Source organism: Centropristis striata, chromosome 16 (genome assembly GCF_030273125.1).
Source record: "Centropristis striata isolate RG_2023a ecotype Rhode Island chromosome 16, C.striata_1.0, whole genome shotgun sequence".
Classification (NCBI taxonomy): Eukaryota; Metazoa; Chordata; class Actinopteri; order Perciformes; family Serranidae; genus Centropristis; species Centropristis striata.
Window position 1 is genome coordinate 4,350,241 of NC_081532.1, and position 25,093 is coordinate 4,375,333.

The 25,093-nt window shown below is 37.4% G+C and overlaps 1 protein-coding gene across 2 annotated transcripts in view; it reads right to left on the minus strand.

The window, feature by feature from the left end:
* aqr (aquarius intron-binding spliceosomal factor) overlaps window positions 1-25,093 on the minus strand; it is a 110,330-nt gene that overhangs the window by 14,655 nt on the left and 70,582 nt on the right. For both annotated transcript variants that reach the window (XM_059353471.1, XM_059353470.1), the window contains exons 28-33: window positions 24,898-25,035; window positions 24,008-24,079; window positions 21,848-22,035; window positions 20,664-20,835; window positions 11,578-11,748; window positions 2,390-2,475 (exon numbers count right to left, since the gene is read on the minus strand). In XM_059353471.1, coding sequence (XP_059209454.1) covers window positions 2,390-2,475; window positions 11,578-11,748; window positions 20,664-20,835; window positions 21,848-22,035; window positions 24,008-24,079; window positions 24,898-25,035 — 827 coding nt within the window. The remainder of the gene's footprint in view (window positions 1-2,389; window positions 2,476-11,577; window positions 11,749-20,663; window positions 20,836-21,847; window positions 22,036-24,007; window positions 24,080-24,897; window positions 25,036-25,093) is intronic.

The following is a 25,093-nucleotide window of genomic DNA, read 5'->3' on the forward strand; positions in this document are numbered from 1 at the left end:
CTGGTATCACCAAAATGTATTTCATTTGCCCGACATTAACCCATTTAGGCCTAAAACGCCTGGAAAAAATGTCTGTAAAACCTCTGGGTGATTTTTAAAATAAGCCCCTAAAACCTGAAGTTTTTCTGGAAATTCAACAGAGGAATTTGAGAGCTTATACCTGTGGCTTTCATGAGAAGTTGAGTTTATTTTTGTCCAAACCTTCAATAAAGTTTTTAAAAAAATCAACCTGTTGCATTGCGACACTCCCACATGTATTCTGATGCATTTCATTGGCCAAGAGACCGAAAATAGGTGGAAAAAAACTACAAAACGACGTATCCGCTTTAACGCAACAGCGCTCCCGGTTTTAATGGTAAATGGTAAATGGACCTGCACTTATAAATCGCTTTTCTAGTCGCTTTGCGACCACTCGAAGCGCTTTACACTACAGACTGCGCTCATTACCCATTCATACTGGTGAACACCCTAAACGGTGCCACCTGCCACCATTGGGAATTTATTCACACACAGATGAACGCAGCATCAGGAGCAATTTGGGGTTCAGTATCTTGCTCAAGGATACTTCAACATGTAGGCTGCCATGGTCAGGGATCAAACCACCAACCCTCCGATCAGAAGACGACCCGCTCTACCAACTGAGCCCAAACAGGTAGAAATGCGGTAATGCTTTCCGGCTTAAATGGGTTAAAACACGGAACGTATTAGGTGTCATGGCAGCTAAGGAGTAAAAGGCCATTTCGGCGGGAGTGAAGAGAAAAAGGAGCCGAGATAAGAAGACGGAGCTGAAGAAGAAGAAGAGCGAGCAGCGAGGGAGAAGAGTTGAGCGGAGAGCATTGAGACATGGAACAAAAAGACATAAAACCTACCGCTACAGTTTGGTTACCCATCATGCCTCTTAATGACTGTTATATGGTGCTCCTTTGATCAGAGCAGAGCTCTTTGTTTGATAGTCTCACCCCAATCATCAGAGCACAATGGCTTCTCTTAACCAGGACAAAAAGTACAGTCGGCTCCACAGAAATGCTGCTGTCCTGAAGCACCCTTTATCCTCCCTGCCTCAAATTAAGCTCATGCATACTTCAAGACAGCCACTGTTTTTGTCTCCTAGTTTCCTTCAGCTAACTTGATTCAGTAGTTAGACATGACGGCGGCAGGAGGAATCCTCTGGAGAGAAAAGCCGTCTCCAGAGAGTTAAGTGCCTACGTTTGTGCTGTGTTGTTCCCCTCGGGATGTGTATCTAAGGTGTAGATTCTATTAAACCTGTGTTTTTGTAGCAGAATAGCGGCTGATGGTTTCTATTTTTGGGTCAGGAAAGGTATTAGGGATGCACGATATTGGAATTTTTGCCGAAATGCCGATTTTTTACAACTCATTTAGCCGATTACCGATACCGTTTTTCCCCCCCCCGCACAACTAATACACACAATCAGGGCAAATTTGGCCAATTTCCCAATTGACATAATAAGGAAACATAACCTGTGTTCACTGGGAACATGTGAAACAGAGATGGCATTACACTTTTAGAATGAACGGTCTTCATTTCAGATAGGCTACTCATTATTTTTTACATTGAACATGTGATTATCTACAGCATGGGTCTCAAACTCTCGGCCCTTGTGACGATATTTTGTGGCCCCCACCTTGATATGAAAGTTTAATGTGAGTTTCATATGAATGCCACTTTACTGTGTTGTGTGTGGAAGGTCCCTTTAATTACTTTTTTGGGTAATTTTGTGTCTTGTTTTGGTAATTTTGTGTCTTTTTTTAAATAATTTCTGTCTTTTTTAATAATTTTGTGTCTTTTATGGTATTTTTGTGTCTTTTTTAGTAATTTCGTGTAATATTTTTGGTCATTTTGTGTCTTTTTTTGGGTCATTTTGTGTCTTTTTAAAATAATTTTGTTTCTTTTTTGGTAATTCTGTGTTTTCTTTGGTCATTTTGTTTCTTTTTAAAGTAATTTAGTTTTTTCTGTCATTTTGTGTCTTTTTGGGTCATTTTGTGTCTTTTGGGTCATTTTGTGTCTTTTTGGTCATTTTGTGTCTTTTTAAAAATAATTTTGTGTCTTTTTTGGTGATTTTGTGTCTTTTTTTGGGTCATTTTGTGTCTTTTTGGTCATTTTGATACTGCCTCCAGCGGCCCCCAGGTAATTTGAGTTTGAGACCCCTGATCTATAGTCTATAGATGAATTAAGTCAGATTGCAAGAGACATACAGTAAGAATTTCAAGCATTTACAAGCACTTTAACCAAAATCCAAGCACTTTTTAAACCTTGAAAATTCAACATTTAAATTCAAGCATTTTCAAGGATTTCAAGCACCCGTATGAACCCTGGATAACGTGCCGATAATATCATGCATCCCTGTTTGGTATGCATGGCAGTAATTACCTGAGATGTCCTACGGCCTTGGTGCGGACCAGTGAGAGGATGATGTAATCGTTCTGCTGACCCTGGAACCTGTCCACTGTTGTCACCTGCACAGACACATACACACATTCATTATTGAAGAAGAAACACACACATATACATACACATACATAACAAAGATATGCTAACTAAGCCATGGCAGCTGACGTATTTTGCAAAGTAAATGTGCATTTTAAGGTAGGTGGAGGGATTTAGCTCAAGTGTTTAGAAACATGAGGCAGACCGCTTTCCGTCTTAAATTCTTTTTTATTTATTTTTTTCGGGGGAGATGAATGATGGTTGCCTGTGTTTTCTTGTTATTGCCGTTATCGCTGTGGGCCACATGGGCAGCCAGCGGGGCTAATACGGCTTAGAGGGCATTTGCCGCCACTAGCCTCTTACCTGGGCCCCTGAGACTCAGGGCCAAGGTACCGGGGGCCCGCTGCTTGACTGGATCAGAGATTATTTCAGGGAGACAGAGAATAGAGAAGTGGCTCTCTATGGGGCTTTTTTTTTTTTTTTTCAAAGCAAAAAGAAACTTGTGTCAGCCAATTTGCTTTTATACCCTGGTAATCCTGTCTTGCTGAGAAGCGTACTTATTCCCGTACACGAAGAACAGAGCTGTGTTTTGACATTGCCGGTGCTGTTACACCTTACATAATAAAGAAAACATACCGCACTTGATACTGAGCAAAGAAACTCCAGCAACCCTGTCAAACTGGAGCCAGAACACAAACACCTCTGGATCTATAAGTGCAACAAACATGTGTACAACTGATTAGGCTTGCTTGATTTTTCATACCTTTATACCTTTCTGAGAGTTCATTGGGGTATACGGTATTGTGTGTTGTAACCTAAACCTACATGAAGAAAAACAGGTCCAATGTCCTCATTATTTACTATTTTAACCCATAACAACCCACTGTGACACAGTTGTAACGAACACTTTAAATCTTCTAGAAACTCCCATATTCAGTTTTATGCTTCACATTAACTCATTAAATCCCTAAGGTACACATATTCAACACCCTGGTGTGGTGGTCATGTGACTGTGACAGGAAGTGACTTCTCCCAAATATGGCTGTGACTGGAAACAGTAGAAAAGTAGCTAATTTCAAAAAGCGTATTATTTGTTACTAGGCTAAGTTTAAACCCATTTAACAATTCTAATCTGTTAATAGGGTGTCCTTTATTGCATTTAACCCTATTAGAGTTTGTTATTTGTTTTTATTTATTATTGATTTATTATTATTTTGTTACTTAAAAACAAATCTGAAAAATAATTTGTTGTTAAACAGCACTATTAATGTCACAATTGTGATATATGTTGTGGAGATGCAGAGAAAATATGTTGAGTTTATTTATATTAAAATAAGAAATATCATAAAAATACCATAAACATCCAATGTATCGTACATGTCACATCACAGATCTTTTACATTTAGGGGTAGTATTTAAAAAACATCATAAATGTGTTCTATGTGGTCCCCCATAATTTTCTTTCAAGGACAAATGGGTCTGGGTTCTTATGGGTTAAAAAGGAAAAAAAAAACACTACTATGCAGTATTATAGGCCATGTGAAACTCAAAGCCCAGCAGTAAGAGGTTGGCTTCTCCTCTATAGATCCATCCTCCAACAAAAGGATCAATATTGCAGCTAACACCAAGAACCCACACAGGCCAAAGACTAAAGCAACCAACCTTTGACCCAGCCCTGCTAAATAAATCATCTTGTGGTCCTGGTCACCTCCTATTAGCTAATGCAACCAAGTGATCCTGGAGCTCCCAGGAACACCAAACTAGTGGTCGACCGATACGGGTTTTTTAAGGCCGATACCGATTATTTTGACATCAGTCTTCTCCGATCCCTGATATGTGCTGCCGATATTGCCTTTTCTCCCTCCATTTACATGATAAAAATGACACAATGATAACAAATGTTACACAAGTCTCAATTTAAACAAAACAAAAAAAGAGACATTTTTTAACAAAACAAAACATATTAACACGAAAGAAGAAAATTCAGGCACTCTGGTGGATTGACAAAAGTTAAAAACCCTTTATTTTACATGGGTTACATCTAAAAACACTACACGCGTTGGTGTTTTTAGATGTAACCCATGTAAAATAAAGGTTTTTTAACTTTTGTCAATCCACCAGAGTGCCTGCATTTTCTTCTTTTGAGTTCACTGTTTACCCATTGCAAGAGCACCGGTGCATTTAGCAGCGCTCATTTTATTCTGTTTCTTGAAAACATATTAACAGTTGGATAGCAAACAATGTGTATGTTGTTCTAGGCCTCGAGGTGGTGGCGCCTCGGACGATCCACATATTTGATGTGAAAATGTGTTTTATCGATACTAAAACGTTGTATCCGGATACGATACTCATTTACAAAAGTATCGAGTATCTGAAGCTTGTTATCATAGTTGCAGTTTCTTTTTGCACAACTTTTTTTTTTATTATAAATATACAACCTGTGGTTCTGTTAATTTTGACATGTTGCATTTTTCTTGTTAATAAAAATATTTCTGTTAAATTTTGGAGTCTTTGTTTTTATCCTTGTGGTATCGGAAATGGTATCGAGTATCGAATATTTTCCTGAGTATCGGTATCGAGTTGAAAATTTTAGTATCGTGACAACCCTAGAACGCACGTTTTGACCGATGCCAATACAGTTAAAAAATGCAAATATTGGCCTGATATATTGGCCGGCCAATATATCGGTCTACCTCTACACCAAACCCCTCCACAAGCCCTTTTGGGGGCGTGGGGACAAAGTGTGTGAACATGTAAAAGAGAGAGAGATATGTGGCGAGTGATGTAGTAGACGAATATTTATTTAGGTCTCCCTGTTGCTATGTAGAACAGGTGCAGCACCAGAGGCAACAATATGTCCGTTTTACAATAGCACGAGGCTTCACGGCTGTATGTTCCACTCAAATGTTGAATATTCAAGTCAAAGCGCCACAGTATGCATGCATGCACATGTTCACAGACATGTGGCACACACAGAAACACTCTTTTTTTAAAGTAGGCTATACCTGGGGACCTAAAGGGGCTATAACTGCATGGTTTTAACCGAAACAGTGCAACTTGTTTATTAGAGAAGGGGTGCTGAGTTATTCTTAGCCCCTCAGACAGCAACAAAGAAGCCCAGATAGTGAATCTCCCTAAGGCGTAGCATTTTGCATGGTGTTTAGTTATTTATGAGAAATCTTCCAGGGAGTGAATTACAGAGGTCGTGTCATTGTGGCACATGCATGTCAGTGGATAAAAGGGAGCATAGAAACACACACACAATTTGCTTAAAGGTGCATATTTGTGCACAAAAACGATTTTTTTTTACCAATCGAAGCTATTTGACCAAGAATCATTTTCATAATTTCCACCTTTGACAGACTGGGTGATTCTCATGAAGCCAGTCTAAGTTCTGTCTGTGAGGATTATAAGGACATACTTGATTAAACTAAATATATTTCACTTTTATAGGAATGAACAATATAGCCATAATGAGGCACAATTCATTGTTTTGTGCTAAAATAATATTTTCTATATTTTTGTTTCACAAATTCATTACTGTAATGCATCCAGATAAAAATTTCATGGTTTCCCCCACACTTAATAAATATTTAATACACTTTCTAAAAATAAATATACATTTGTTTAAAATGTATCATTTAACAGAATATAATCAAACATGTTTTTTAACAATATATGAAGAACAAAATCTGAATGAAAATTGATGAGAAAAAATGGATAAATGTTACGGTAATGATAGAATTGTTTGCATTAAAATATGTGTATATTTTAATAAAATACATTTTTGTGATACCAGCTACCCTTGAGCATATTTAAGTGCTTGCCAAAGAAGAAAAAAAAAACCTTTCGTTTTTTTTTTATTTAAAAATGTGTTACGGTAATGAATTTTGCTCACAGTGTCTCTAAAAAATGTCAGAAAATACCTTAAAAGTTTTAAAATAGATTATAAATTCATATTAAACAGTGACTTTAGATTGTATATGTTATAAAGGGTCAAAGAAAATATGTATTCAATGCTCTTGGATTTTTGTTATGAGCTGCACCATGTTCATGAGAATCACTCGACTTTCTCTCAGCTGATGGTCAAGCGTGGATTTCTCGTCTCTTACATACCAATTCTATCCATCCTTCTGTGTCTTATTCATGGCAATTAAGCCCAGGAATGCAGGAGTGCAGAACTCAGCCTGCAGGATTATTCAATTTTTCACAAGAGTCTCTCAGGGAAGACAGAGTTAACTCATGTCTGTTAGGAACATGTCAGCATAGTTAGTTGTAGGATATCTTGGTTCTGGTCACACAGCAAAATGGGCTTTTTCTGTTGTTACAGAGGCTCCTGCTCTCGGAAAATAAAGGAATCCCACAGGAGGGATGGGAAATGTGTGTTTGTGTATGTGTGTGTGTGGAGCCATGTATATTTATGAAGTGAGGGAGGGCTGCAGAAGGTGAACTTGAAGATTCAACATGCACACTCTTCATTCTAATGCATCCCTCCTCCACTCTGTTGATGGGCTTTCTAACTCACTAAACACAGATCGACTTAATCAAATTTGCTCAAAATCCAAACACGGTTTTGTTCCATTACTTGGCAGATTAATAGCACTGGGCTGAGACTCGTGTGTGAGAAGAACAGATGCAATGACTTTCAAAACCAGTTTGCATTAATGCGATAAAGTTTTGATTAGTGGCCTGAATGAATAAGCACTATTCTAGCGTTTAAAATATACAGCCCCGACAGGAAGAGAACTCAAATGAACCTTGTATGTAAAATTCATAGAGTAAATTACAAAAAAACATCATTAAAGATGCACAAATGCATGCATATGTATGTCAGCTGTTTTGTTTGGGATCCAGTAGACAGCTTAGGCTTGTGTGTTGATTTTGGGGATTGTGACTGGTGCGAACTGTCCCTCTTCTTCTATTTTTTCACGACTTAAAGTCATCGCAGTACAGTGGGATAGCGGTTGACATTTGCTTTGTTTTTAGCTATTGTGACACATTCTCAGACACACTGTGGACCCGACGCTCTGCACCGTGACCTTTCGGCTGCTCAGCATTTTCCCACCAGAGCCCCTTCTTTGTTTTTCATCTCCCTCCCTCTCTGGCTATCTTTCTTCTCAGCAAATCTAACAGCCTGTCACCCCTGTCACTTTATTACCAGGCGTGCATACTGACTAAGCCATGAGCACAATGAGTGACACTTCGTGTCTTAACATTGCAGGACATTTAACATGACCAAGCACAATTTCTGGCTAGCTGTCAGAACAGGGAATACACTTGGAGACAAAGCAACATGGCTGCACAAAATACAGACACAACAACAGGAGATGAAAGACTGCAGCCCTGCAGGTGGTAGACTGCACCATGCACACACAGACATGAGAGGGATTTACTTCCTGTCTGCTCGTTAGACGATTAATAAACAGTAGCAAGATGCAATTTGTGGAGGATCAGGCTGATGATTTTCTGTATCTTTCTGTTGTTGTCAGCAAATCCCACGAAAAGACCAAAAACCGACAATAAATTGTCCTACTAACAAAGCCGGATACGGCCGAGTCCCCTGTGCCAAAGTCTCAAAATTGGTATTCGTGACCTGTTTTTAAAGATTTCAGACATCAGGCTGGGGGATCTGAAAGCTACCAGAGATTGACAGACGTTGGTGTTTTCATGATATTTGTGCACAATAAAAAAAACTCAACACCATGATGATGTTTTCCATAAAACCCCAAAAGATGAAGAAACTAGGGCAAGACACATACTGATCTGCCAATATTGACCTATTATAGATTTAAGATACACAGATATTCCACCTATACAAAACATGAGCCCACAATACATAGCCTAGAATAGAAAAAGTGGAAATTAGTAGCTGTTACTCATAGATAACAGTTACAGCAAGTAAATAAATAAATAAACAGGTGTGCAAATATACATGTGCAAAAATGCATGTCATTGTCGTACAAAAATAACTCTTGTTGGTAAGTCTAATTTTTTCAATCAATGTATTTGTATCTTCCAAATAGACTTAAATGAGCCAAAATAAAGGTTTTGAATGCTTAAAAATCATCTTTGCTGTTTTTTAATGTCCCCCTCTGATAAAACACTGGCCCCTCCTTGGCCCCCACAGTAAGATTGGTCTAGAAAACCGCCACTGCCTCCAGCATTTAAGTTGCCCATCCCTGTGATACCAGTATCTCCAGTATAATCCTAAAAGTGAGCCCACTACAGCCTCTGGGGGAAAAAATGGCAAAAATACTGATGGGCTGCTCGGAGCGCTAAATATCGATACTTGACGGCAATAAATCGATATAATATTGCCACGCAAAAGACCGTGATACTATGCTGTATCAAGTTTTTCCCCACCTCTAATAGACACATTCTCCACTGCGGTACTGACATATATTGCTGATATTTCATTGGCCAACTAGCAGACCACTCACACTACACAAACAACAGAAAAAAGTGTTGACTCTCTGCCACTATGGTGCAATGACACACCAACTGACTGGTGAAGTTGCCATTTACACTCCAAACTCAACTTTCTCTGGCATGGCTAAACAGTTTGTGACATTGTGAAGTGTGTGAAAGGCCCGGAGAACAGAGACCAAAGAAAGGTGAGAGAACGTGGGCAGGGAGAAAGAATTTAGAGAGAGGAAAGCGTAACCGGCGGCTAGCGAGTAAAAACATTTAGCAGTACAAACGAAAAGGGATTGGAAACTGTGCCAACGGGCTGCTGACTTAACACGGTGTAAAGGAAGCAAGGAGAGGAGAGAGACAAACAGGAGTAGGGGGAACACTGTGGGCTGAAGACAATCCAACAGTATTCTTCAGGGATGAACACAGCATGGAGTCTACACCCACTCTCAAAGTATGCACATTTAAATCCTTTTACACACACATGCACAGACACACACACCTCAGTGAGTTTGATTTACAGAGGTATGCAGTCGGCTGGTATGTTAACTGTTGGACACAGAGGCCACAGAGAGTCCTGCTCTATATGGGTCTTATGACCTGCAGCAGTCTAGATGGTCTCATGATTTGAAGGCCAGAGTGAAAAGTGAAAAATACTACTCTACAACAGGGAAAATTAAACCATGAACCTCCACGAGCTGTTCATTAAATTTAAACTCTGCAAGAATCACGCAGATCCACTTAATTCTAGGGGTGTGACGAGATCTCGTGGTACAAAATCTCGCGAGATTTGTGAGTTATCCAAACTTCTATTTGTTACCTGTGGGGGGCAGTAAAATTAAAAGAAGAGGACGGCTCGTTAAGAAGAGTAAGAACGAATCGAAGCAGCACATTCCTGCTAATAGGCTAACAGTTAGCTCTGTAGCAGTACAGTGTGTATGTGCTAATAGGCTAACAGTTAGCTCTGTAGCAGTACAGTGTGTATGTGCTAATAGGCTAACAGTTAGCTCTGTAGCAGTACAATGTGTATGTGCTAATAGGCTAACAGTTAGCTCTGTAGCAGTACAGTGTGTATGCGCTAATAGGCTAACAGTTAGCTCTGTAGCAGTACAGTGTGTATATGCTAACAGGCTAACAGTTAGCTCTGTAGCAGTACAGTGTGTATGTGCTAATAGGCTAACAGTTAGCTCTGTAGCAGTACAATGTGTATGTGCTAATAGGCTAACAGTTAGCTCTGTAGCAGGACAGTGTGTATGTGCTAATAGGCTAACAGTTAGCTCTGTAGCAGTACAGTGTGTATGTGCTAACAGGCTAACAGTTAGCTCTGTAGCAGTACAGTATGTATGTGCTGCTGCTGCAGGAGGTGTTCACTTAGTGATCTCTGTTTGTTTACAACAAGCACCGGACACTTGTGCACAGTTAGCGATGCCGGTTAATTCACGATCACTATGTTTATGATAATTAGATATGTAATCGCATGTGATCACGGTCAAAACTGTTGCTAAGCAATTACGCGACGATCAAAAACCACAAGTCACCTCCGGAGTCTCATTATTCCCTCTGGGGTTTTTTATTTTTTATTTATCTTATTTGAACTTTCATAAGTTTTAGTTTCAATTTGTGGAAGAAAAAGTATATTGAAAGCGCATGCTTACGTCATGCATGTAAAGAGTTATAATAAAACATTTCAAAATGCATATGCAACTCGGTTAAATAAAAGTCTGTAGGTCCAGTCATATATTGTGTCATTGTAGTTTTCTTAAAATCTCGTCTCGTCTCTTGAGCTGAGAGTATCGTCACACCCCTACTTAATTCAGATATTCAGGATATATGTCACACTGCAAGGATGAGGACAGTTGGGAAACTTGTAGTTAAAATGAAAAACCTACTTTAACTGCACAGGGAGAATGAGAAGACTGTAAGTATGGCTGTTATGGGAGACAGAAACTGCAAAACCCTCGTGAGACTTGAGAGCTGTGAATTTCTCTCCCGGTGCAACAGAGGAGAGGAGGTTGGGGCATTGACTGCTGCTGAGATGTGAAGGTGTGAAAACGCTGTGATCATGTGCATGTTATGTGTGTCATGCATGTTCCTACTATACCAGTCTGAGTCCTACATATATGCAGTATGAAAGAAAGGTGAAAACATGTCTGCAGGGACTGATGTGTGAAAAGAAATGTGTTGGCTTCAAGTGATATTAAGTGTGTGTAGAGATCATGCACGTTGATCGAGAGTGTTTCTGTGTTAAAATTAGGGCTGGGTGATATGGACCAAAAGTCGTATCCCAATATATTTAGGCTGAATATCGATACACGATATATATCCCGATATTTTTATTGCAAAAGTAGAGAAAATGTAGGACTAAAGGAGTACCTTTTTTTTTTTTTCCAAATCAAAGCTCCATAAAGTGCACATTTAAATAAAAAAATATCTTAATTAAAAATAAAATAGGCCAATCTTTTTCTGAAATAAATATATTTATATGAGAAAATAATAATGGACATTACAAAATAACTAAATATAACAAACCCTAGTAAGGGCAGCATTTATATATAGTCATGGAAAAAATTATTTAGACCCTTGTTTTCTTTAATTTCTTGTTCATTTTAATGCCTGGTAGAACTAAAGGTACATTTGTTTGGACAAATATAATAGCTCATAAGAGTTTAATTCAAAACTAATGAAAAATCGCAAACTATTATAACCATGGTCCTTACCTTGTTGGGCTGACTGAAGAAGGGATTCCCAGCGCAGCGCTGGTTGATGACGTCTCTGATCAGGTGTTTCTGCCCGTTGTAGGTGGTGAGGATGCTGATGCGGTCGGCAGGGTAACCAAGCAGCCGCATGTACATGTAGAGAGCCACACTGTACTCCGCCTCCGCCAGGTTCTTCACAGACAGAGAGAAAAAAACAGGGTGTAAGATGCATGTATCAGACTGTACAGTCACTGTACAGGAAGAACATTTTTGATTTTTTTGTACAACATCCACCTGATATGATGATGATACAACACAAACAACTGCCCAAACATCCGAACTTAGACATACATATACAGCCACTGACTAGTAAGTCAGTAAAAAAGTAAAATAATAAAAATAAAAATAATATAATATATATGTATATATATATATATATATATATATATACATATACATATATACATATATATACATATACATACACATATACATATAGATACATATACATACACATATACACATATATATACATATAGATACATATGCACATATATATATATATATATATATATAGATACATATGCACATATATATATATATATATATATATAGATACATATGCACATATATATATATATATATATATATATATGCATATATATATGTATATGTATATATATATATATATATATATGCATATATATATGTGTATATATATATATATATATATATATATGTGTGTGTGTGTGTCTAATAATATCACATTTTATGATATTGTATTATACACAAGTAATGACAGAAGGGAAAGAAAACATTTTTGGGGGGAAAATGACCTCAAAAAGCCCCATTGTGTATCAATATGGTAATTCTAAATCAAAGCAGTAAGCTGCACAGGTGTCTCTTCCTATCAGGACACGCAGGGCTTTATGCCGTGTTTGACACCTTGCTGTTCCATTTCTCTTCTACTTTAACATCATGCTCCAGCCCTCTCTCGCCTGTCAAGTGTTTAACTTTTCAGCCAGATAAAAGCCCACTCATTCATGCATGAGTAGCCATCTGATTTGGGTTGGAATTAATTGCCTCAGACAGAGCTCAACACTAGCACTAGCCAGGCTGGGACAAAATGTCCCAATCTAGGATTCCCTCCACAGAAGCAAAGGAGGGAGAATGGCATATTTCTACTGTGGCTTTGATATTCACTAAATGGGGGAAAATAGCTGATTGTGTTTTTAGAAGTGTGATGAAAGGCTGCATCGCCAAAAAATGCCATTACTCAGTCTGATTCTGATGGCAGAATGTTAAAATATACCAACACTATTGCATTTGCATTTTAATTAGGAAAAGCAAGATTTTTGAACAGCTGCTGGTAGTTCTTTCCTTATTCTAAACCATGGGTCTCAAACTCGCGGCCCTCGTAACGATATTTTGTGGCCCCCACCTTGATATGAAAGTTTAATGTGAGTTTTATATGAATGGCACTTTACCGTGTTGTGTGTGGAAGGTCCCTTTATTTACCTTTTTTGGTAATTTTGTGTCTTTTTTGGTAATTTTGTATCTTTTTTACAAAAAAATGTGTGTCTTTTTTTAATAATTCAGTCTTTTTTTGTAATTTTGTTTCTTTTCAAAATAATGTTATGTCTTTTTTTAGTAATTCTGTGTCTTTTTTAGTAATTTGGTGTTTTTAAAAAAAATAATCATTTTGTGTCTTTTTTAAATAATTGTTTTTTTATATATATAATTTTGTTTTTTTTGTAATTTTGTTTCTTTTTTAAATAATTTTGTATCTTTTTTAGTAATTTTTTGGTCATTTTGTGTCTTTTTTAGGTCATTTTGTGTCTTTTTTAAATAATGTGTCTTTCTTGGTAATTCTGCGTATTTTTTGGTCATTTTGCGCCATTTATTTGTCAGTTTATGTCTTTTTTTTGTAATTCTGTGTCTTTTTTGGTCATTTTGTGTCTTTTTTTAGTAATTTTGTGTCTTCTTTGGTCATTTTGTGTCTTTTTAAGTAATTTAGTTTTTTTTCTGTCATTATGTGTCTTTTTTAGTCATTTTGTGTATTGTTTTGGTCATTTTGATACTGCCTCCAGTGGCCCCCAGGTAATTTGAGTTTGAGACCCCTGTTCTAGACCAAGATGATAATTACAGGAGACAAAAATAAAAAAAATACTGTCCTAAACCTCACACTAAATGTCCAGGTCCTAGAGCAACACACACAGCATCCTGTACTCTGGATGTAAAGGCCAGCGCTGCATGCATCATTCACCCACTTTACAGTCAACAAATTCCTCAACATGTGCATCCTGGCTCCAAGGCTACGCTCTGCCCTTCAAATGTGACCAAAAAAAGGGAAGAAAAAAGGCAACAGTATGCATTATTCATCCAGTTTCAATTAAGCCTGGACTGCAGCCTCGCTCGCATCTTTGATAATAATTTATGCAGCTTCATCAACAGTTCCTGATCCAGCTGCACTGAAGTCAACACATCAAAAACAGCCACAGCCTTTGTTCTTCTCCCCCTATTACCTGTCTCCAAATGGCAAAAATATCACAACTTTAATGACCACGCCATGTTTTTTTTCCTGATAGAAATGTTAAATTCAAGTTTTGCAGTGAACGGTAAGGCATGAGATGGTGTTTTAAAGGGGAATATTAAACATTATCTACACATGATGACAATTTCTGAATAATATCGACATTTCAGATGATTGATCTGACCACAAGACAGGGATATTGGGAGGCTTTTGGTCATTTTGTGTCTTTTTTTTTTTTTTTTAGTAATTTTGTGTCTTTTTTTTGTCATTTTGTGTTTTTGGTCATTTAGTGTTTTTTTTTTTTTTTAGTAATTTTGTGTCTTTCTTGGTCATTTTGTGTCTTTTTTTTTTAGTAATTTAGTGTCTTTTTTTTTTTTTAGTAATTTTGTGTCTTTTTTGGTCATTTTGTGTCTTTTTTTTTTAGTAATTTTGTGTCTTTTTTGGTCATTTTGTGTCTTTTTTTTTTTGTAATTTAGTGTCTTTTTTTTTTTTAGTAATTTTGTGTCTTTTTTGGTCATTTTGTGTCTTTTTTTTTTAGTAATTTAGTGTCTTTTTTTTTTTTTTGTAATTTTGTGTCTTTTTTGGTCATTTTGTGTCTTTTTTGGTTCATTTTGTGTCTTTTTTAAGTAATTTAGTGTTTTTTCAGTCAGTTTGTCTTCTTTTTGTAATTCTGTGTCTTTTTTGGTCATTTCAGCTGCACTGAAGTCAACACATCAAAAACAGCGACAGCCTTTGTTCTTCTCCCCCTATTACCTGTCTCCAAATGGCAAAAATATCACAACTTTAATGACCACGCCATGTTTTTTTTTCTGATAGAAGTGTTAAATTCAAGTTTGGCAGTGAACGTTAAGGTATGAGATGGTGTTTTATTGAAAAGTCACATTTTATTCAGGCTCAAAAAATGTGTACATCGGCCATAATTGATGAATTCTCCCCTTCTAAAATCAGAATCCGCCTTTATTAACTACTCTACTTCAGGATCAAGAGTTCTTCTTAAAAAAATGAATGAGGAAGTTTACAGTTTTACAGTTTGGCTGCAGAGGAGGAAGATTACGAGAACCATAAACAGACACACAAGAGGAGAAATAACGAAGTGTACACGTGGCTGGCATTTCCAGCTTTGCCTGCCTCATGTGCATATTTAACATAATTGTGATCTAATGCCCTAACACCCCAGAGAACTTGTTAACCATATAACAAGGTCAGAGCTAACCCAGCGGAGTTTGAGCCAATGGCTGGAGGCTACACGGAGACAGAGACAAAAGAGAAGAGAGCATCGCTAACTGTAGTGTAGATACAAACACATAAGAGTAATAAGAGAGTGATGAATCTGGACTACCTGTGAGTGAAGCTTGGAGTACTTTTTGCTCGTATGTCATTTAAAGCAGTGGCTCTCAACCTTTTTGAGTCGTGACCCCCAATTTAACATGCATGTGGTCTGCGACCCCCGCTCACTGAACAGAATCTCACGTGCACAGTTCAGATAAAAAAAAGACACAAAATGACCCAAAAAAATACATAAAATTAAGCAAAAAAGGACTGAAATTGACCACAAAATGAACACAAAAATACACAAATTGACCAAAAAAGACACAAAATGACCAAAAAGACACAAAATTACCAAAAAAGACTCAAATTGACCACAAAATGACCAAAAAAGACACAAAATGATCAAAAAAAGACACAAAATGACCAAAAAAAGACACAATTTGACCACAAAATGATCAAAACAAGACACAAAATGACCAAAAAAGACACAAAATGACCCAAAAAAAGGACACAAAATGACCATAAAGACTTAAACACATTAACACATGAACACTTTAACACAGTGGAGACAGAGCTGACTTCCAGAATGATTTGGCGACCCCCAGAAATCATCTTGGGACCCCAATTAGGGTCGGGACCCCAAGGTTGAGAAGAGCTGGTTTAAATTGTAGCTTGTGAAGCAAAAAAAAAGCCAAGACTAACAAGCCTCACGGCTGAGAAAAGCCACTTTCTACAAACAGAAGATGTGGATATAGAGAAGCTTCGTACTCTTTATGAGCCGTTTGACAACTTGGGAAGTGCGATTAACGGGCTGAGGCTCCATATGGAAAGTGCTTCAACAAATGAGGCGAAGAAGCAGGAACAGACCTTTGGACTTAGAGTGTCTGAGTGCACGTCCATGTGTTTGTGTGTGTGTGATGGAGGTGTAGTTCCTGTGTAAGTGCTAAGCAGGGACGTGGCAGTGTTTGTTCAGCTGCGACAGTCATTCAGCATGCACTGGATACAATTGCTTCTCTAGTGTCCAATTTATCCCTTCTGGTTCCTAGGAAAGTGTGTGTGTGTGTGTGTGTGTGTGTGTTCTTGTACTTCCTACATAGTGAGGACCGGAACACGTTTTTAACCAACAGAGTGAGGACATTTTTGCAAAGTGAGGACATTTTGGCCAGTCCTCACTTCTTTAAAGGCTTTTTTTTGAGATTTTAGACTTTGTTTTAAGGGTTAAAGGTTACATGATAATGATAATTAACTGAAACTGTATTGCGAGGTTACAAAACTAACTAAAATTATAGTGAAATTGTCCTTCGTTTTCGTCTTTGTCAACTTTTTTCATACGTAATGAAGATGGATCAGACAAAGGAAATAAAGGCAAAAATTTACTGTGACCTCTTTTAATCTCCCACCCAACAAATACCCCATTACAAAAAACTAAAACTAACACTAAAACTAGTAAAAACAACTAAAACTAAAGCATTTAAAAAAAAAAAAAAACTAAACAAAAACTAGCAAACTCACTCTAAAACTAATGAAAAATTCAAAACTATTACAACCGTGCAAGGGAATTCACTATTCCAATGAGGGTCCTCACAAAGATAGAAGTACAAGAATGTGTGTGTGTGTGTGTGTGTGTGTGTGTGTGTGTGTATATAAGGCATGGTGAGTGATACTGGTAATTCCCTTGAGGAGCCTGGAAATGGCAACAGGCAAATGGAGTTGAGGTTCATGTGACCTGGCGCCTTGAGGAGAGCACATGGTCTGGACTTAAGAACAATAAGGAGCTTCAGGGACCTGAGCCCAGTGTTGAGTGTGATGTGTTCACTGGCCATGAGCTTATAAACTAATCAGTGTCTTTATTGATGTATTTACTTATCAGTTCCTATTGTTATCATCAGACATATTAAATTTGACTTGAAATCAAGTGCTGCTGGCTTTTTGAAGACTCCAAACTCTGTTGAGTCCTAGAAATCTGTCTAAGAGTTATTCTTCTGGTTTAAGGTTTCTTGCTTTCACAGTTTTTCAGAGCAACCAATTATTGAGTTAACTCTATGGAGTCTTATTGGGCTATTTTGTCCATTTTTTTTATACTTTTCATGTCTTTTCGTGTCTTTGTAAGTCATTTTGTCTTTTTTTTGTCATTTCATGTCTCTTTTGGTCATTTTGTGTCTGTTGTTGTGTCTTTTTTAGTTATTTTGTCTCTTTTTTTTGTCATTTTGTGTCTTCTGTGGGTTTTTTTTGGGGTTATTCTGTCTTCTCACTTAGTGTCTTTTTTGGTCATTTGTGTCTTTTTGTGACTTTTTTGGTAATTTTGTGTCAGTTGTTGTGGCTTTTATAGTTATTTTGTGTCTTTGTAAGTCATTTTGTGTCTTTGTTGGTCATTTGTGTCTTTTTTGGTAATTTTGTATCTGTTGTGTCTTTTAGTTATTTCGTGTCTTTTTTTGTCATTTTGTGTCTGTTGTTGTGTCTTTTAGTTATTTTGTGTCTTTTTTTTGGTAATTTTTTGTCTTTTTTGGTAATTTTGTGTCTTTTTTTGGGTAATTTTGTGTCTTTTTTTGTAACTTTTGTGTCCTTTTTGGGACAATTTTGTGTCCTTTTTGGGGTAATTTTGTGTCTTTTTGGTAATTTTGCGTCTTTTTGGTCATTTTGTGTCTTTATTGGTCATTTTGTGTCTTTTTTTGATCATTTTGTGTTCAATTTGTGTCTTTTTTGGTAATTTTGTGTCTTTTTTTGGTAATTTAGTGTCTTTTTTGGTAATTTTGTGTCTTTTTTTGGTAATTTTGTGTCTTTTTTGGTCATTTTGTGTCTTTTTTGGTCATTTTGTGTCTTTTTTTGGTCATTTTGTGTCTTTTTTGGGCTTTTTACGTCTGGATGTGATGAAGAAGCCATGCTTTGGCTCTTTCGGAGACTCCAGAGGGTTAAACTCACTGTTTTCATGTTACATCTCAGTGCTTAAAATCTTAATTTCACACTAGATAGTTTCTTTTGTTAAAACTGACAGCAGCACTTGGGCTCCTGAGCTGGTGTGGTGCCAAAGTAAACATTTCTCTCTTTCTTTTTGTTTTTTTACACCCCCCTATCAACCCTGCCCTCCGCCCACACACAGTCTTGAGTGTCTCAGCAATGTCATGATGAAACACAATCTGGCTCCTGGTGTGAAGGACAAACCCACTGACTGGTCTGTGCTGGGCAGCCAGTGCTGCTGCACACTAAGCAGGCTTATGAATATATCATATGGGCTGATAGCAAAGCCATTAAAATTTTAAAGTGAATGAACTGCTGTACAACAACCAATCTAGAGGAAATGGAGGTTAGGGAGGAACGTGGTTCTCTGCTCTGGTGGAACTAAGTGTGTGTGAGTGTGTATCCGTGTAAAGGAGTGTATAAATTGTGCTTTGAAACTGCCACACATTGTGTAACATAAACCATTTCTGCTGTTCCAACACTGAGTTGGTACCTATGCTACAGATTTACTCATTACTGGTGTTATTTAGTGGAGAGCTTTTAGCATCAAGTATGTAAGTAATGCCTATTGGTTTTTGTGTATCCATGCTGAAGAAGCAGGTTATACCCTTAGTGTAACATTACAGTTTTTTTGTTGGTGGTTTTACAAATTATTAGTTATTGTCACAATACATTAACCCTCTGGAGTCTCCAAAAGCGCCAAAGCATGGCACCTTCATCACATCCAGACGTATAAACAAAGCAGACCAAAAAAGACACAAAATGACCAAAAAAGACACTAAATGAGAAGACAGAATAACCCAAAAACCCCCACGGAAAACACAAAATGACAGAAAAAGACACAAAATGACAAAAAGACACAACAACGGACACAAAATTAACAAAAAAGACACAAAAAAGACACAAATGACCAAAAAAAGACACAAAATAACTAAAAAAAGACACAACAACAGACACAAAATTACCAAAAAAAGACACAAATGACCAAAAAAGACACAAAATGACAGAAAAAAAGACAGATAATAACTTAAAAAAAGACACAACAACAGACACAAAATTACCAAAAAAGACACAAAATGACCAAAAAAAAGACACAAAAGGGCATGAAAAGGATTAAAAAATGGACAAAATAGCCCTATAAGACTCCATAGAGTTAACAGTTTTTATTTTCCTGAAATGAATGTGGTTTGAATGTCTTATATAAATGGAAGACACCCTTAGCATAAAAAACAGTTGTGCCGTGTGTAGGAGTGTTTTTAAATAAGTATTAACACTAAACAGAAATTACAACCATCAGTTAAAAAGAAATTACAGCTCATGCAACAATACCAAATGTGCCTTTTTGAGAGTAGCTTACAAGTAGGGCTGGGCGATATATCGATATATATTTTTAAATGTGATATGGAATTAGACCATATTGCATAGATCCTTCTTAAATAAATATATTTATTTCAGAAAAAGATTTTTTTTCATAGGCTATTTTTATTTAAGATTTTTACTCATTTAAATGTGCTGTGTTGTCATACAGTATTTATGTTCACTTGAATAAACGGTTTCAATAAAACTACTTGTGACAGGTCATTTTTGGCTTTGACTTTGACTGAACATTTGCTCTCACTTTGCACTAAAAATATCAAGATATATATCGTATATCGATAATCAGCCTAAATATATCGGTATATGACTTTTGGTCCATATCGCCCAGCCCTATGTATACGTCTTATTTTTTATATTCTTTGTTCTGTTTTCTATATCTATGTGTCTGTATCTTGGGCTACTGTGACAACTAAATTTCCCACCTGTGGGATAAATAATGTCATATCTTATCTTAATATTTTATGTTTTTTTTTAATAATTATAAAAAATATAATTACAATTTGATTGAAAATATATATTTAAATAATCAGGGTGTGATTTTTTTTTAGAATAGGATTTTTAGGCTTGCAGCACCACAATACTTAATTCAGAATTAAATTTTGCACAAAAAATATCAGGATATATATCGTAAATCGATATTCAGCCTAAATATATCAGGATATGACTTTTGGTCCATATCGCCCAGCCCTACTTACAAAAAAGTTTTGCTTTAAGCTCTTATTTTTTGCAAATTTTTTGGCTTTCAAGGCCGACTGCTGGACGGCCCTCACACCGGAGAGCTAAATGACACATGGGACTAAATTGATGAGGAATGACGGGTTAAATCTGCTGCCCGAGGAATGTAGAAAGTATGTCTAGCTTTAATTCTACCGGACAGGTGAACTGGGACTCAGTAGCCTGCTTGTCCAAATCCTAATTAGCATCCGTAGCTGTGTGCGTATATATGTGTACTATAAACTAAATTACTACTGACCTGGTAGAAGTAAGGGTTAGGCTCGGATTCTCCCACCCCATTGAAGTCCTCCACGTTAATTAGCTGGAAGTCAAAGGTCAGGCCGGGGTTGGGCACCTGGAACTCAGGCAGCTGCTGCACATGAGGCAGGTTCCCCAGCTGTTTGTAGCGCCAGTTGTACAGGTTACACAAACTGTGAAGAAGACAGAAATTTGTTTATTTATTTATTTAGAAGGATCCCTGTAGAACCTGATAATGTAATAAATTCCCGATAATGTAATAAAAATCTGCACTTGAGTCCATTGAAAATGTAATAAAACCTGATAATGTAATAAATTCCCGATAATGTAATAAGTGCATTTCCCAATAATGTAATACACTTTTTACCAATAATGTAATAAAGTATAACATTAATGGGAGGTTACTACATTATCAGGTTAGCCTTCATTTTGCAAGCCCTGATAATGTAATAATTCCCCAATATTATAATAATTTAACAGCAGACCACCCTGTAGAACCTGATAATGTAATAAATTCCCGATAATGTAATAACCCCGATAATGTAATAAAAATCTGCACTTGAGTCCATTGAAAATGTAATAAAACCTGATAATTTAATAACTTCCCGATAATGTAATAAAGTGCATTTCCCAATAATGTAATAAAGTATAACATTAATGGGAGGTTACTACATTATCAGGTTAGCCTGATAGAACCTGATAGAACCTGATAATGTAATAAATTCCTGATAATGTAATAAAAATCTGCACTTGAGTCCATTGAAAATGTAATAAAACCTGATAATGTAATAAAGTGCATTTCCCAATAATGTAATACACTTTTTTACCAATTTCCTTGTGATGTTTTTAATTTCTGTATTTAGATGGTTCCATGACTTCACGGCTCTGTATTTCATGGTGCGTTTAAGGAAATCTGTGTGAGTTCGAGGTAGTGAGAACAGGCCCTTATTTACTTGTCGAGTGGCATATCTGTGTGAGGACAAATTCATATTTAGTTGGCTATACTGCTCAAATGGAGTTTTGGATTGTAAAAGGCTCCATGTAGACAGATAAAGTGCAGCAGGAAGACAGAAAACACATTTAGTCACACTGTTGTGTTCTATCTGCGAGGAGTCAGTACCAATTACTGAGACGCTGCATCCTGCGTGTAATCGACTCTGGCTATGCTCCGTCAGGGTCACCCACCTCGCACGTGCACGGCCCTGCGCGTCCAGATCTATGGTGGGCACTCCCAGACGCACGAAGCGGGTGAAGAGAGACTGCTCCATGTTGGAGTACTTCTGGAAGGCCATGTTCTTGATAACAGGTGGCAGCTGGTGGTGGTCTCCGATCATGATCCAACGCTTCAGCCTGCTGTAGCCATCCTCCGGGTTCTGGAGAACAATAAGTGATAAGGACACATGTTACATAGGAATCCTCCACATTGAAAAACTGAGATACGAGATATCCGGCAACTTACAGAAATTCTATGGTGTATGGAGACCTATCCTGGAGAACTTGAATCTGTAGTTAACCCCCCTAAAGAGTACCTATTGTGACATATCTCCCCTTTCCCTTCGCAACATCACATCTCTCAATCAATTCAAATCACAACTCAAGACTTACCTGTTCAGACTCGCTCACTCCATCTGATCCTCCGCACAAACTCCCCTCCTTTATTGTAATGTATTTGTAAATGTTCTGATTTGTTTAGATTGTATGATGTGTATGATGTTCTGCATTGTTTTTTTTTTTTTTTTCCATGTTGTAAGGTGACCTTGAGTGCCTTGAAAGGCGCCCTATTAAATAAAATTAATTATTATTATTATATCTGACTCACTCAAGTGTGGAATTTGTTTTGGAATGTTATGGTACGTATCAAGTTTTTTATTTATTTATTTATTTTTGTCTCGTTTCTTTATTTATTCATCTATATTTTTTATTTTTACTATTATTATTATTATCATCATCTGTTCTTGAAGAGTACCTGTTGTGACATTTGATACACTTAAGTGGAGATTCAATTCTGATGCACTCAAGTAGACATTTGACTCCGACATTATATTGTGTATACTCTGTTTTGACATGTCATAGTTTGTGTCTAGTTTTTATGTATTTACCTTTTATTATTATCTTTATTGTTATTTGTGTATGTATGTTTTTTGTTACTCTGAAAATTGACAATAAAAATATTCAAAAAAGAACACGTTACGGAGAACACATAATGAAATACAGGACTCATAATGAAATACAGGACTCTGGAATAGACTTAAAGAGACGGCCCTGCTAGCTGTGTGTGTCCGTCTCCTCTAACCCTGTATTACTTTGTCTAAGGTGTCAGCTGATGCAGCCTGATCTGGATCACCTGGGCCCGGTGCTCCACAGGAAATAAAAGGCCCAAAAAGCTCTCTGTCTCTCTCTCTCTGCCGACACCAGAAGCTCTGTTGCTATTTTGTTGCAGTTTTGTTTGCCATTTATTTGTGCATCACAACACCACATACACATTTACACACTACTACTTTACACTACTGATTTTCACACCTCGACATAGGTAAAATAATATTTTTTTTGCATTTTGCACAGTATAGGTGGAAAAATAATTTGTTTTTCCACTTTATCTGTAAAGGTATAAAGTCATGAAGAAGTGATGTTGATGTGTAATCCAGTGCTCTACAACTACGACATGTTGTCCAACATCATTTTATTTTATTTTGTCTGGTGTATGTGAAATCAGATCTTCAATAGAAGATTTTTTCAATCATATCTACGTCATGCAGCCAGGTTTTTGCTAATTTGATCTGGTTTATTCGGACCTTGACCTCTGACAAATCTCATATACCGACAATTGCAAGTCAAGAGTTGATTTAATCGCTGAAATTACTGATAAGGTTTGAATGGCTGGGTAATGAGAGTGAAGGGGAGGATGAGGAATAAACAGTTGTGCAGTGACGTGTACCTGGCAGGAGGCCGGACTGTGAGTCACTAGAGTAAAGAGATAAAGAGAGGAGCTCCGGCGAGGTTGTTGGATGGGCTGATGTGCTTAACGATCTCATCTGTAAACAGACATTAGCACTATCTCGGACAATTAGGCACAACTACCAAAGACAAGCACCATTACTGTGTTTGGAGCCCATCAGTCAGACCTTAACAGAGAAAGTCAGCTGGTAGAAAGCTGAGTCCAGAGTAATGGATTCAATTAGCCTCGATGTTGGAACTTATGACAGTGCTTAGGCTCGGCCAGTCAGTTTCTTGGAAAGGTATGACTGGAGTTTTTCAGAAATTGAGATTAACAGTAAATGGTTCACAGTCTCATGAGTCTTGCACATCACATGTTTAAGATTAGAGACGTAGTCAGGACACGGTTACCTGCAGCAGGAGGGGGATGAAGGTCTCGATCTCCAGAATCTGAGCAGCTTCTTCCATCAGGATGTTGTCGTACTAAAGAAGAGAATCAGCAATTTAAACAAAGTACTGAAAAAAACTGCAATTACAAGCTTAACCAGAGCTGTGTTCCGATATCCATACTTCCATGAGTACACCTAAACGAAGTACACTATCCTCACTTACTAAGTACGCAGATTTCAGCAGGTGATTGTGTCTTCTCATTTAGTGTCTTTGTTGATCATTTGTGTCTTTTTGTGTCTTTTTTGGTAACTTTGTATCTGTTGTTGTGTCTTTTTTAATTATTTTGTGTCTTTTTTTTGTCATTTTTGGTCATTTTGTGTCTGTTGTTGTGTCTTTTATAGTTATTTTGTGTCTTTTTCTGGTCATTTTGTTCAGCAGGTGAGTGTTGTTCCAAATCTAATACTCCATGGTGCACTTACCGGAAATTACGATCGCGACAGCCGCCGTGGCTCGTCACCCGCCAAAAACATCCCGCTTTGAACGGCAAAAAAAATACCCTTTGTGTTGTTAAATCGTTGGTTTACTTCTACAATCCTGCAATATGGCTCCATTAACGCAGCAAATAATTTCGGCCGCTATTAAAACATTTTTTTCAGAGCTGAGCGGCTCTGCCTGGCTCCGCCTCTTTCGCTACGTAGACAAGATGGCGGCCGTTGAGGGCGTAAAGTGTACATCGTTGCACACTCATCGTTTTGACCATTATGAGGTCACCATCCGGGTCCTTTTAGCTACACTTCTTTTCGCCGCGATCGGAATCGGAACACCCTGCGTACTCAAACTAAGTGTAGTAAGTACAGGAAGTATGGGTAATGGAACACAGCTCAGGTCTTTGTCGACTGAGAAGAGCGTACCTTGAATCCCAGCTCCACCAGGTCGTGACGTTTCAGTGCAGCGTGTGTACAGGTCATGGCGATGATTTTGGCTTCCTTCACGAGTAGATACTTGGAGCGGTCCAGTCCACTTCTCAGCAGCTCAAAGGCCCGAAACTCCTACAGGACAGACAAGAGAGAAGGAGAGGATCAATCATCTCACACACAAACAGCAAAA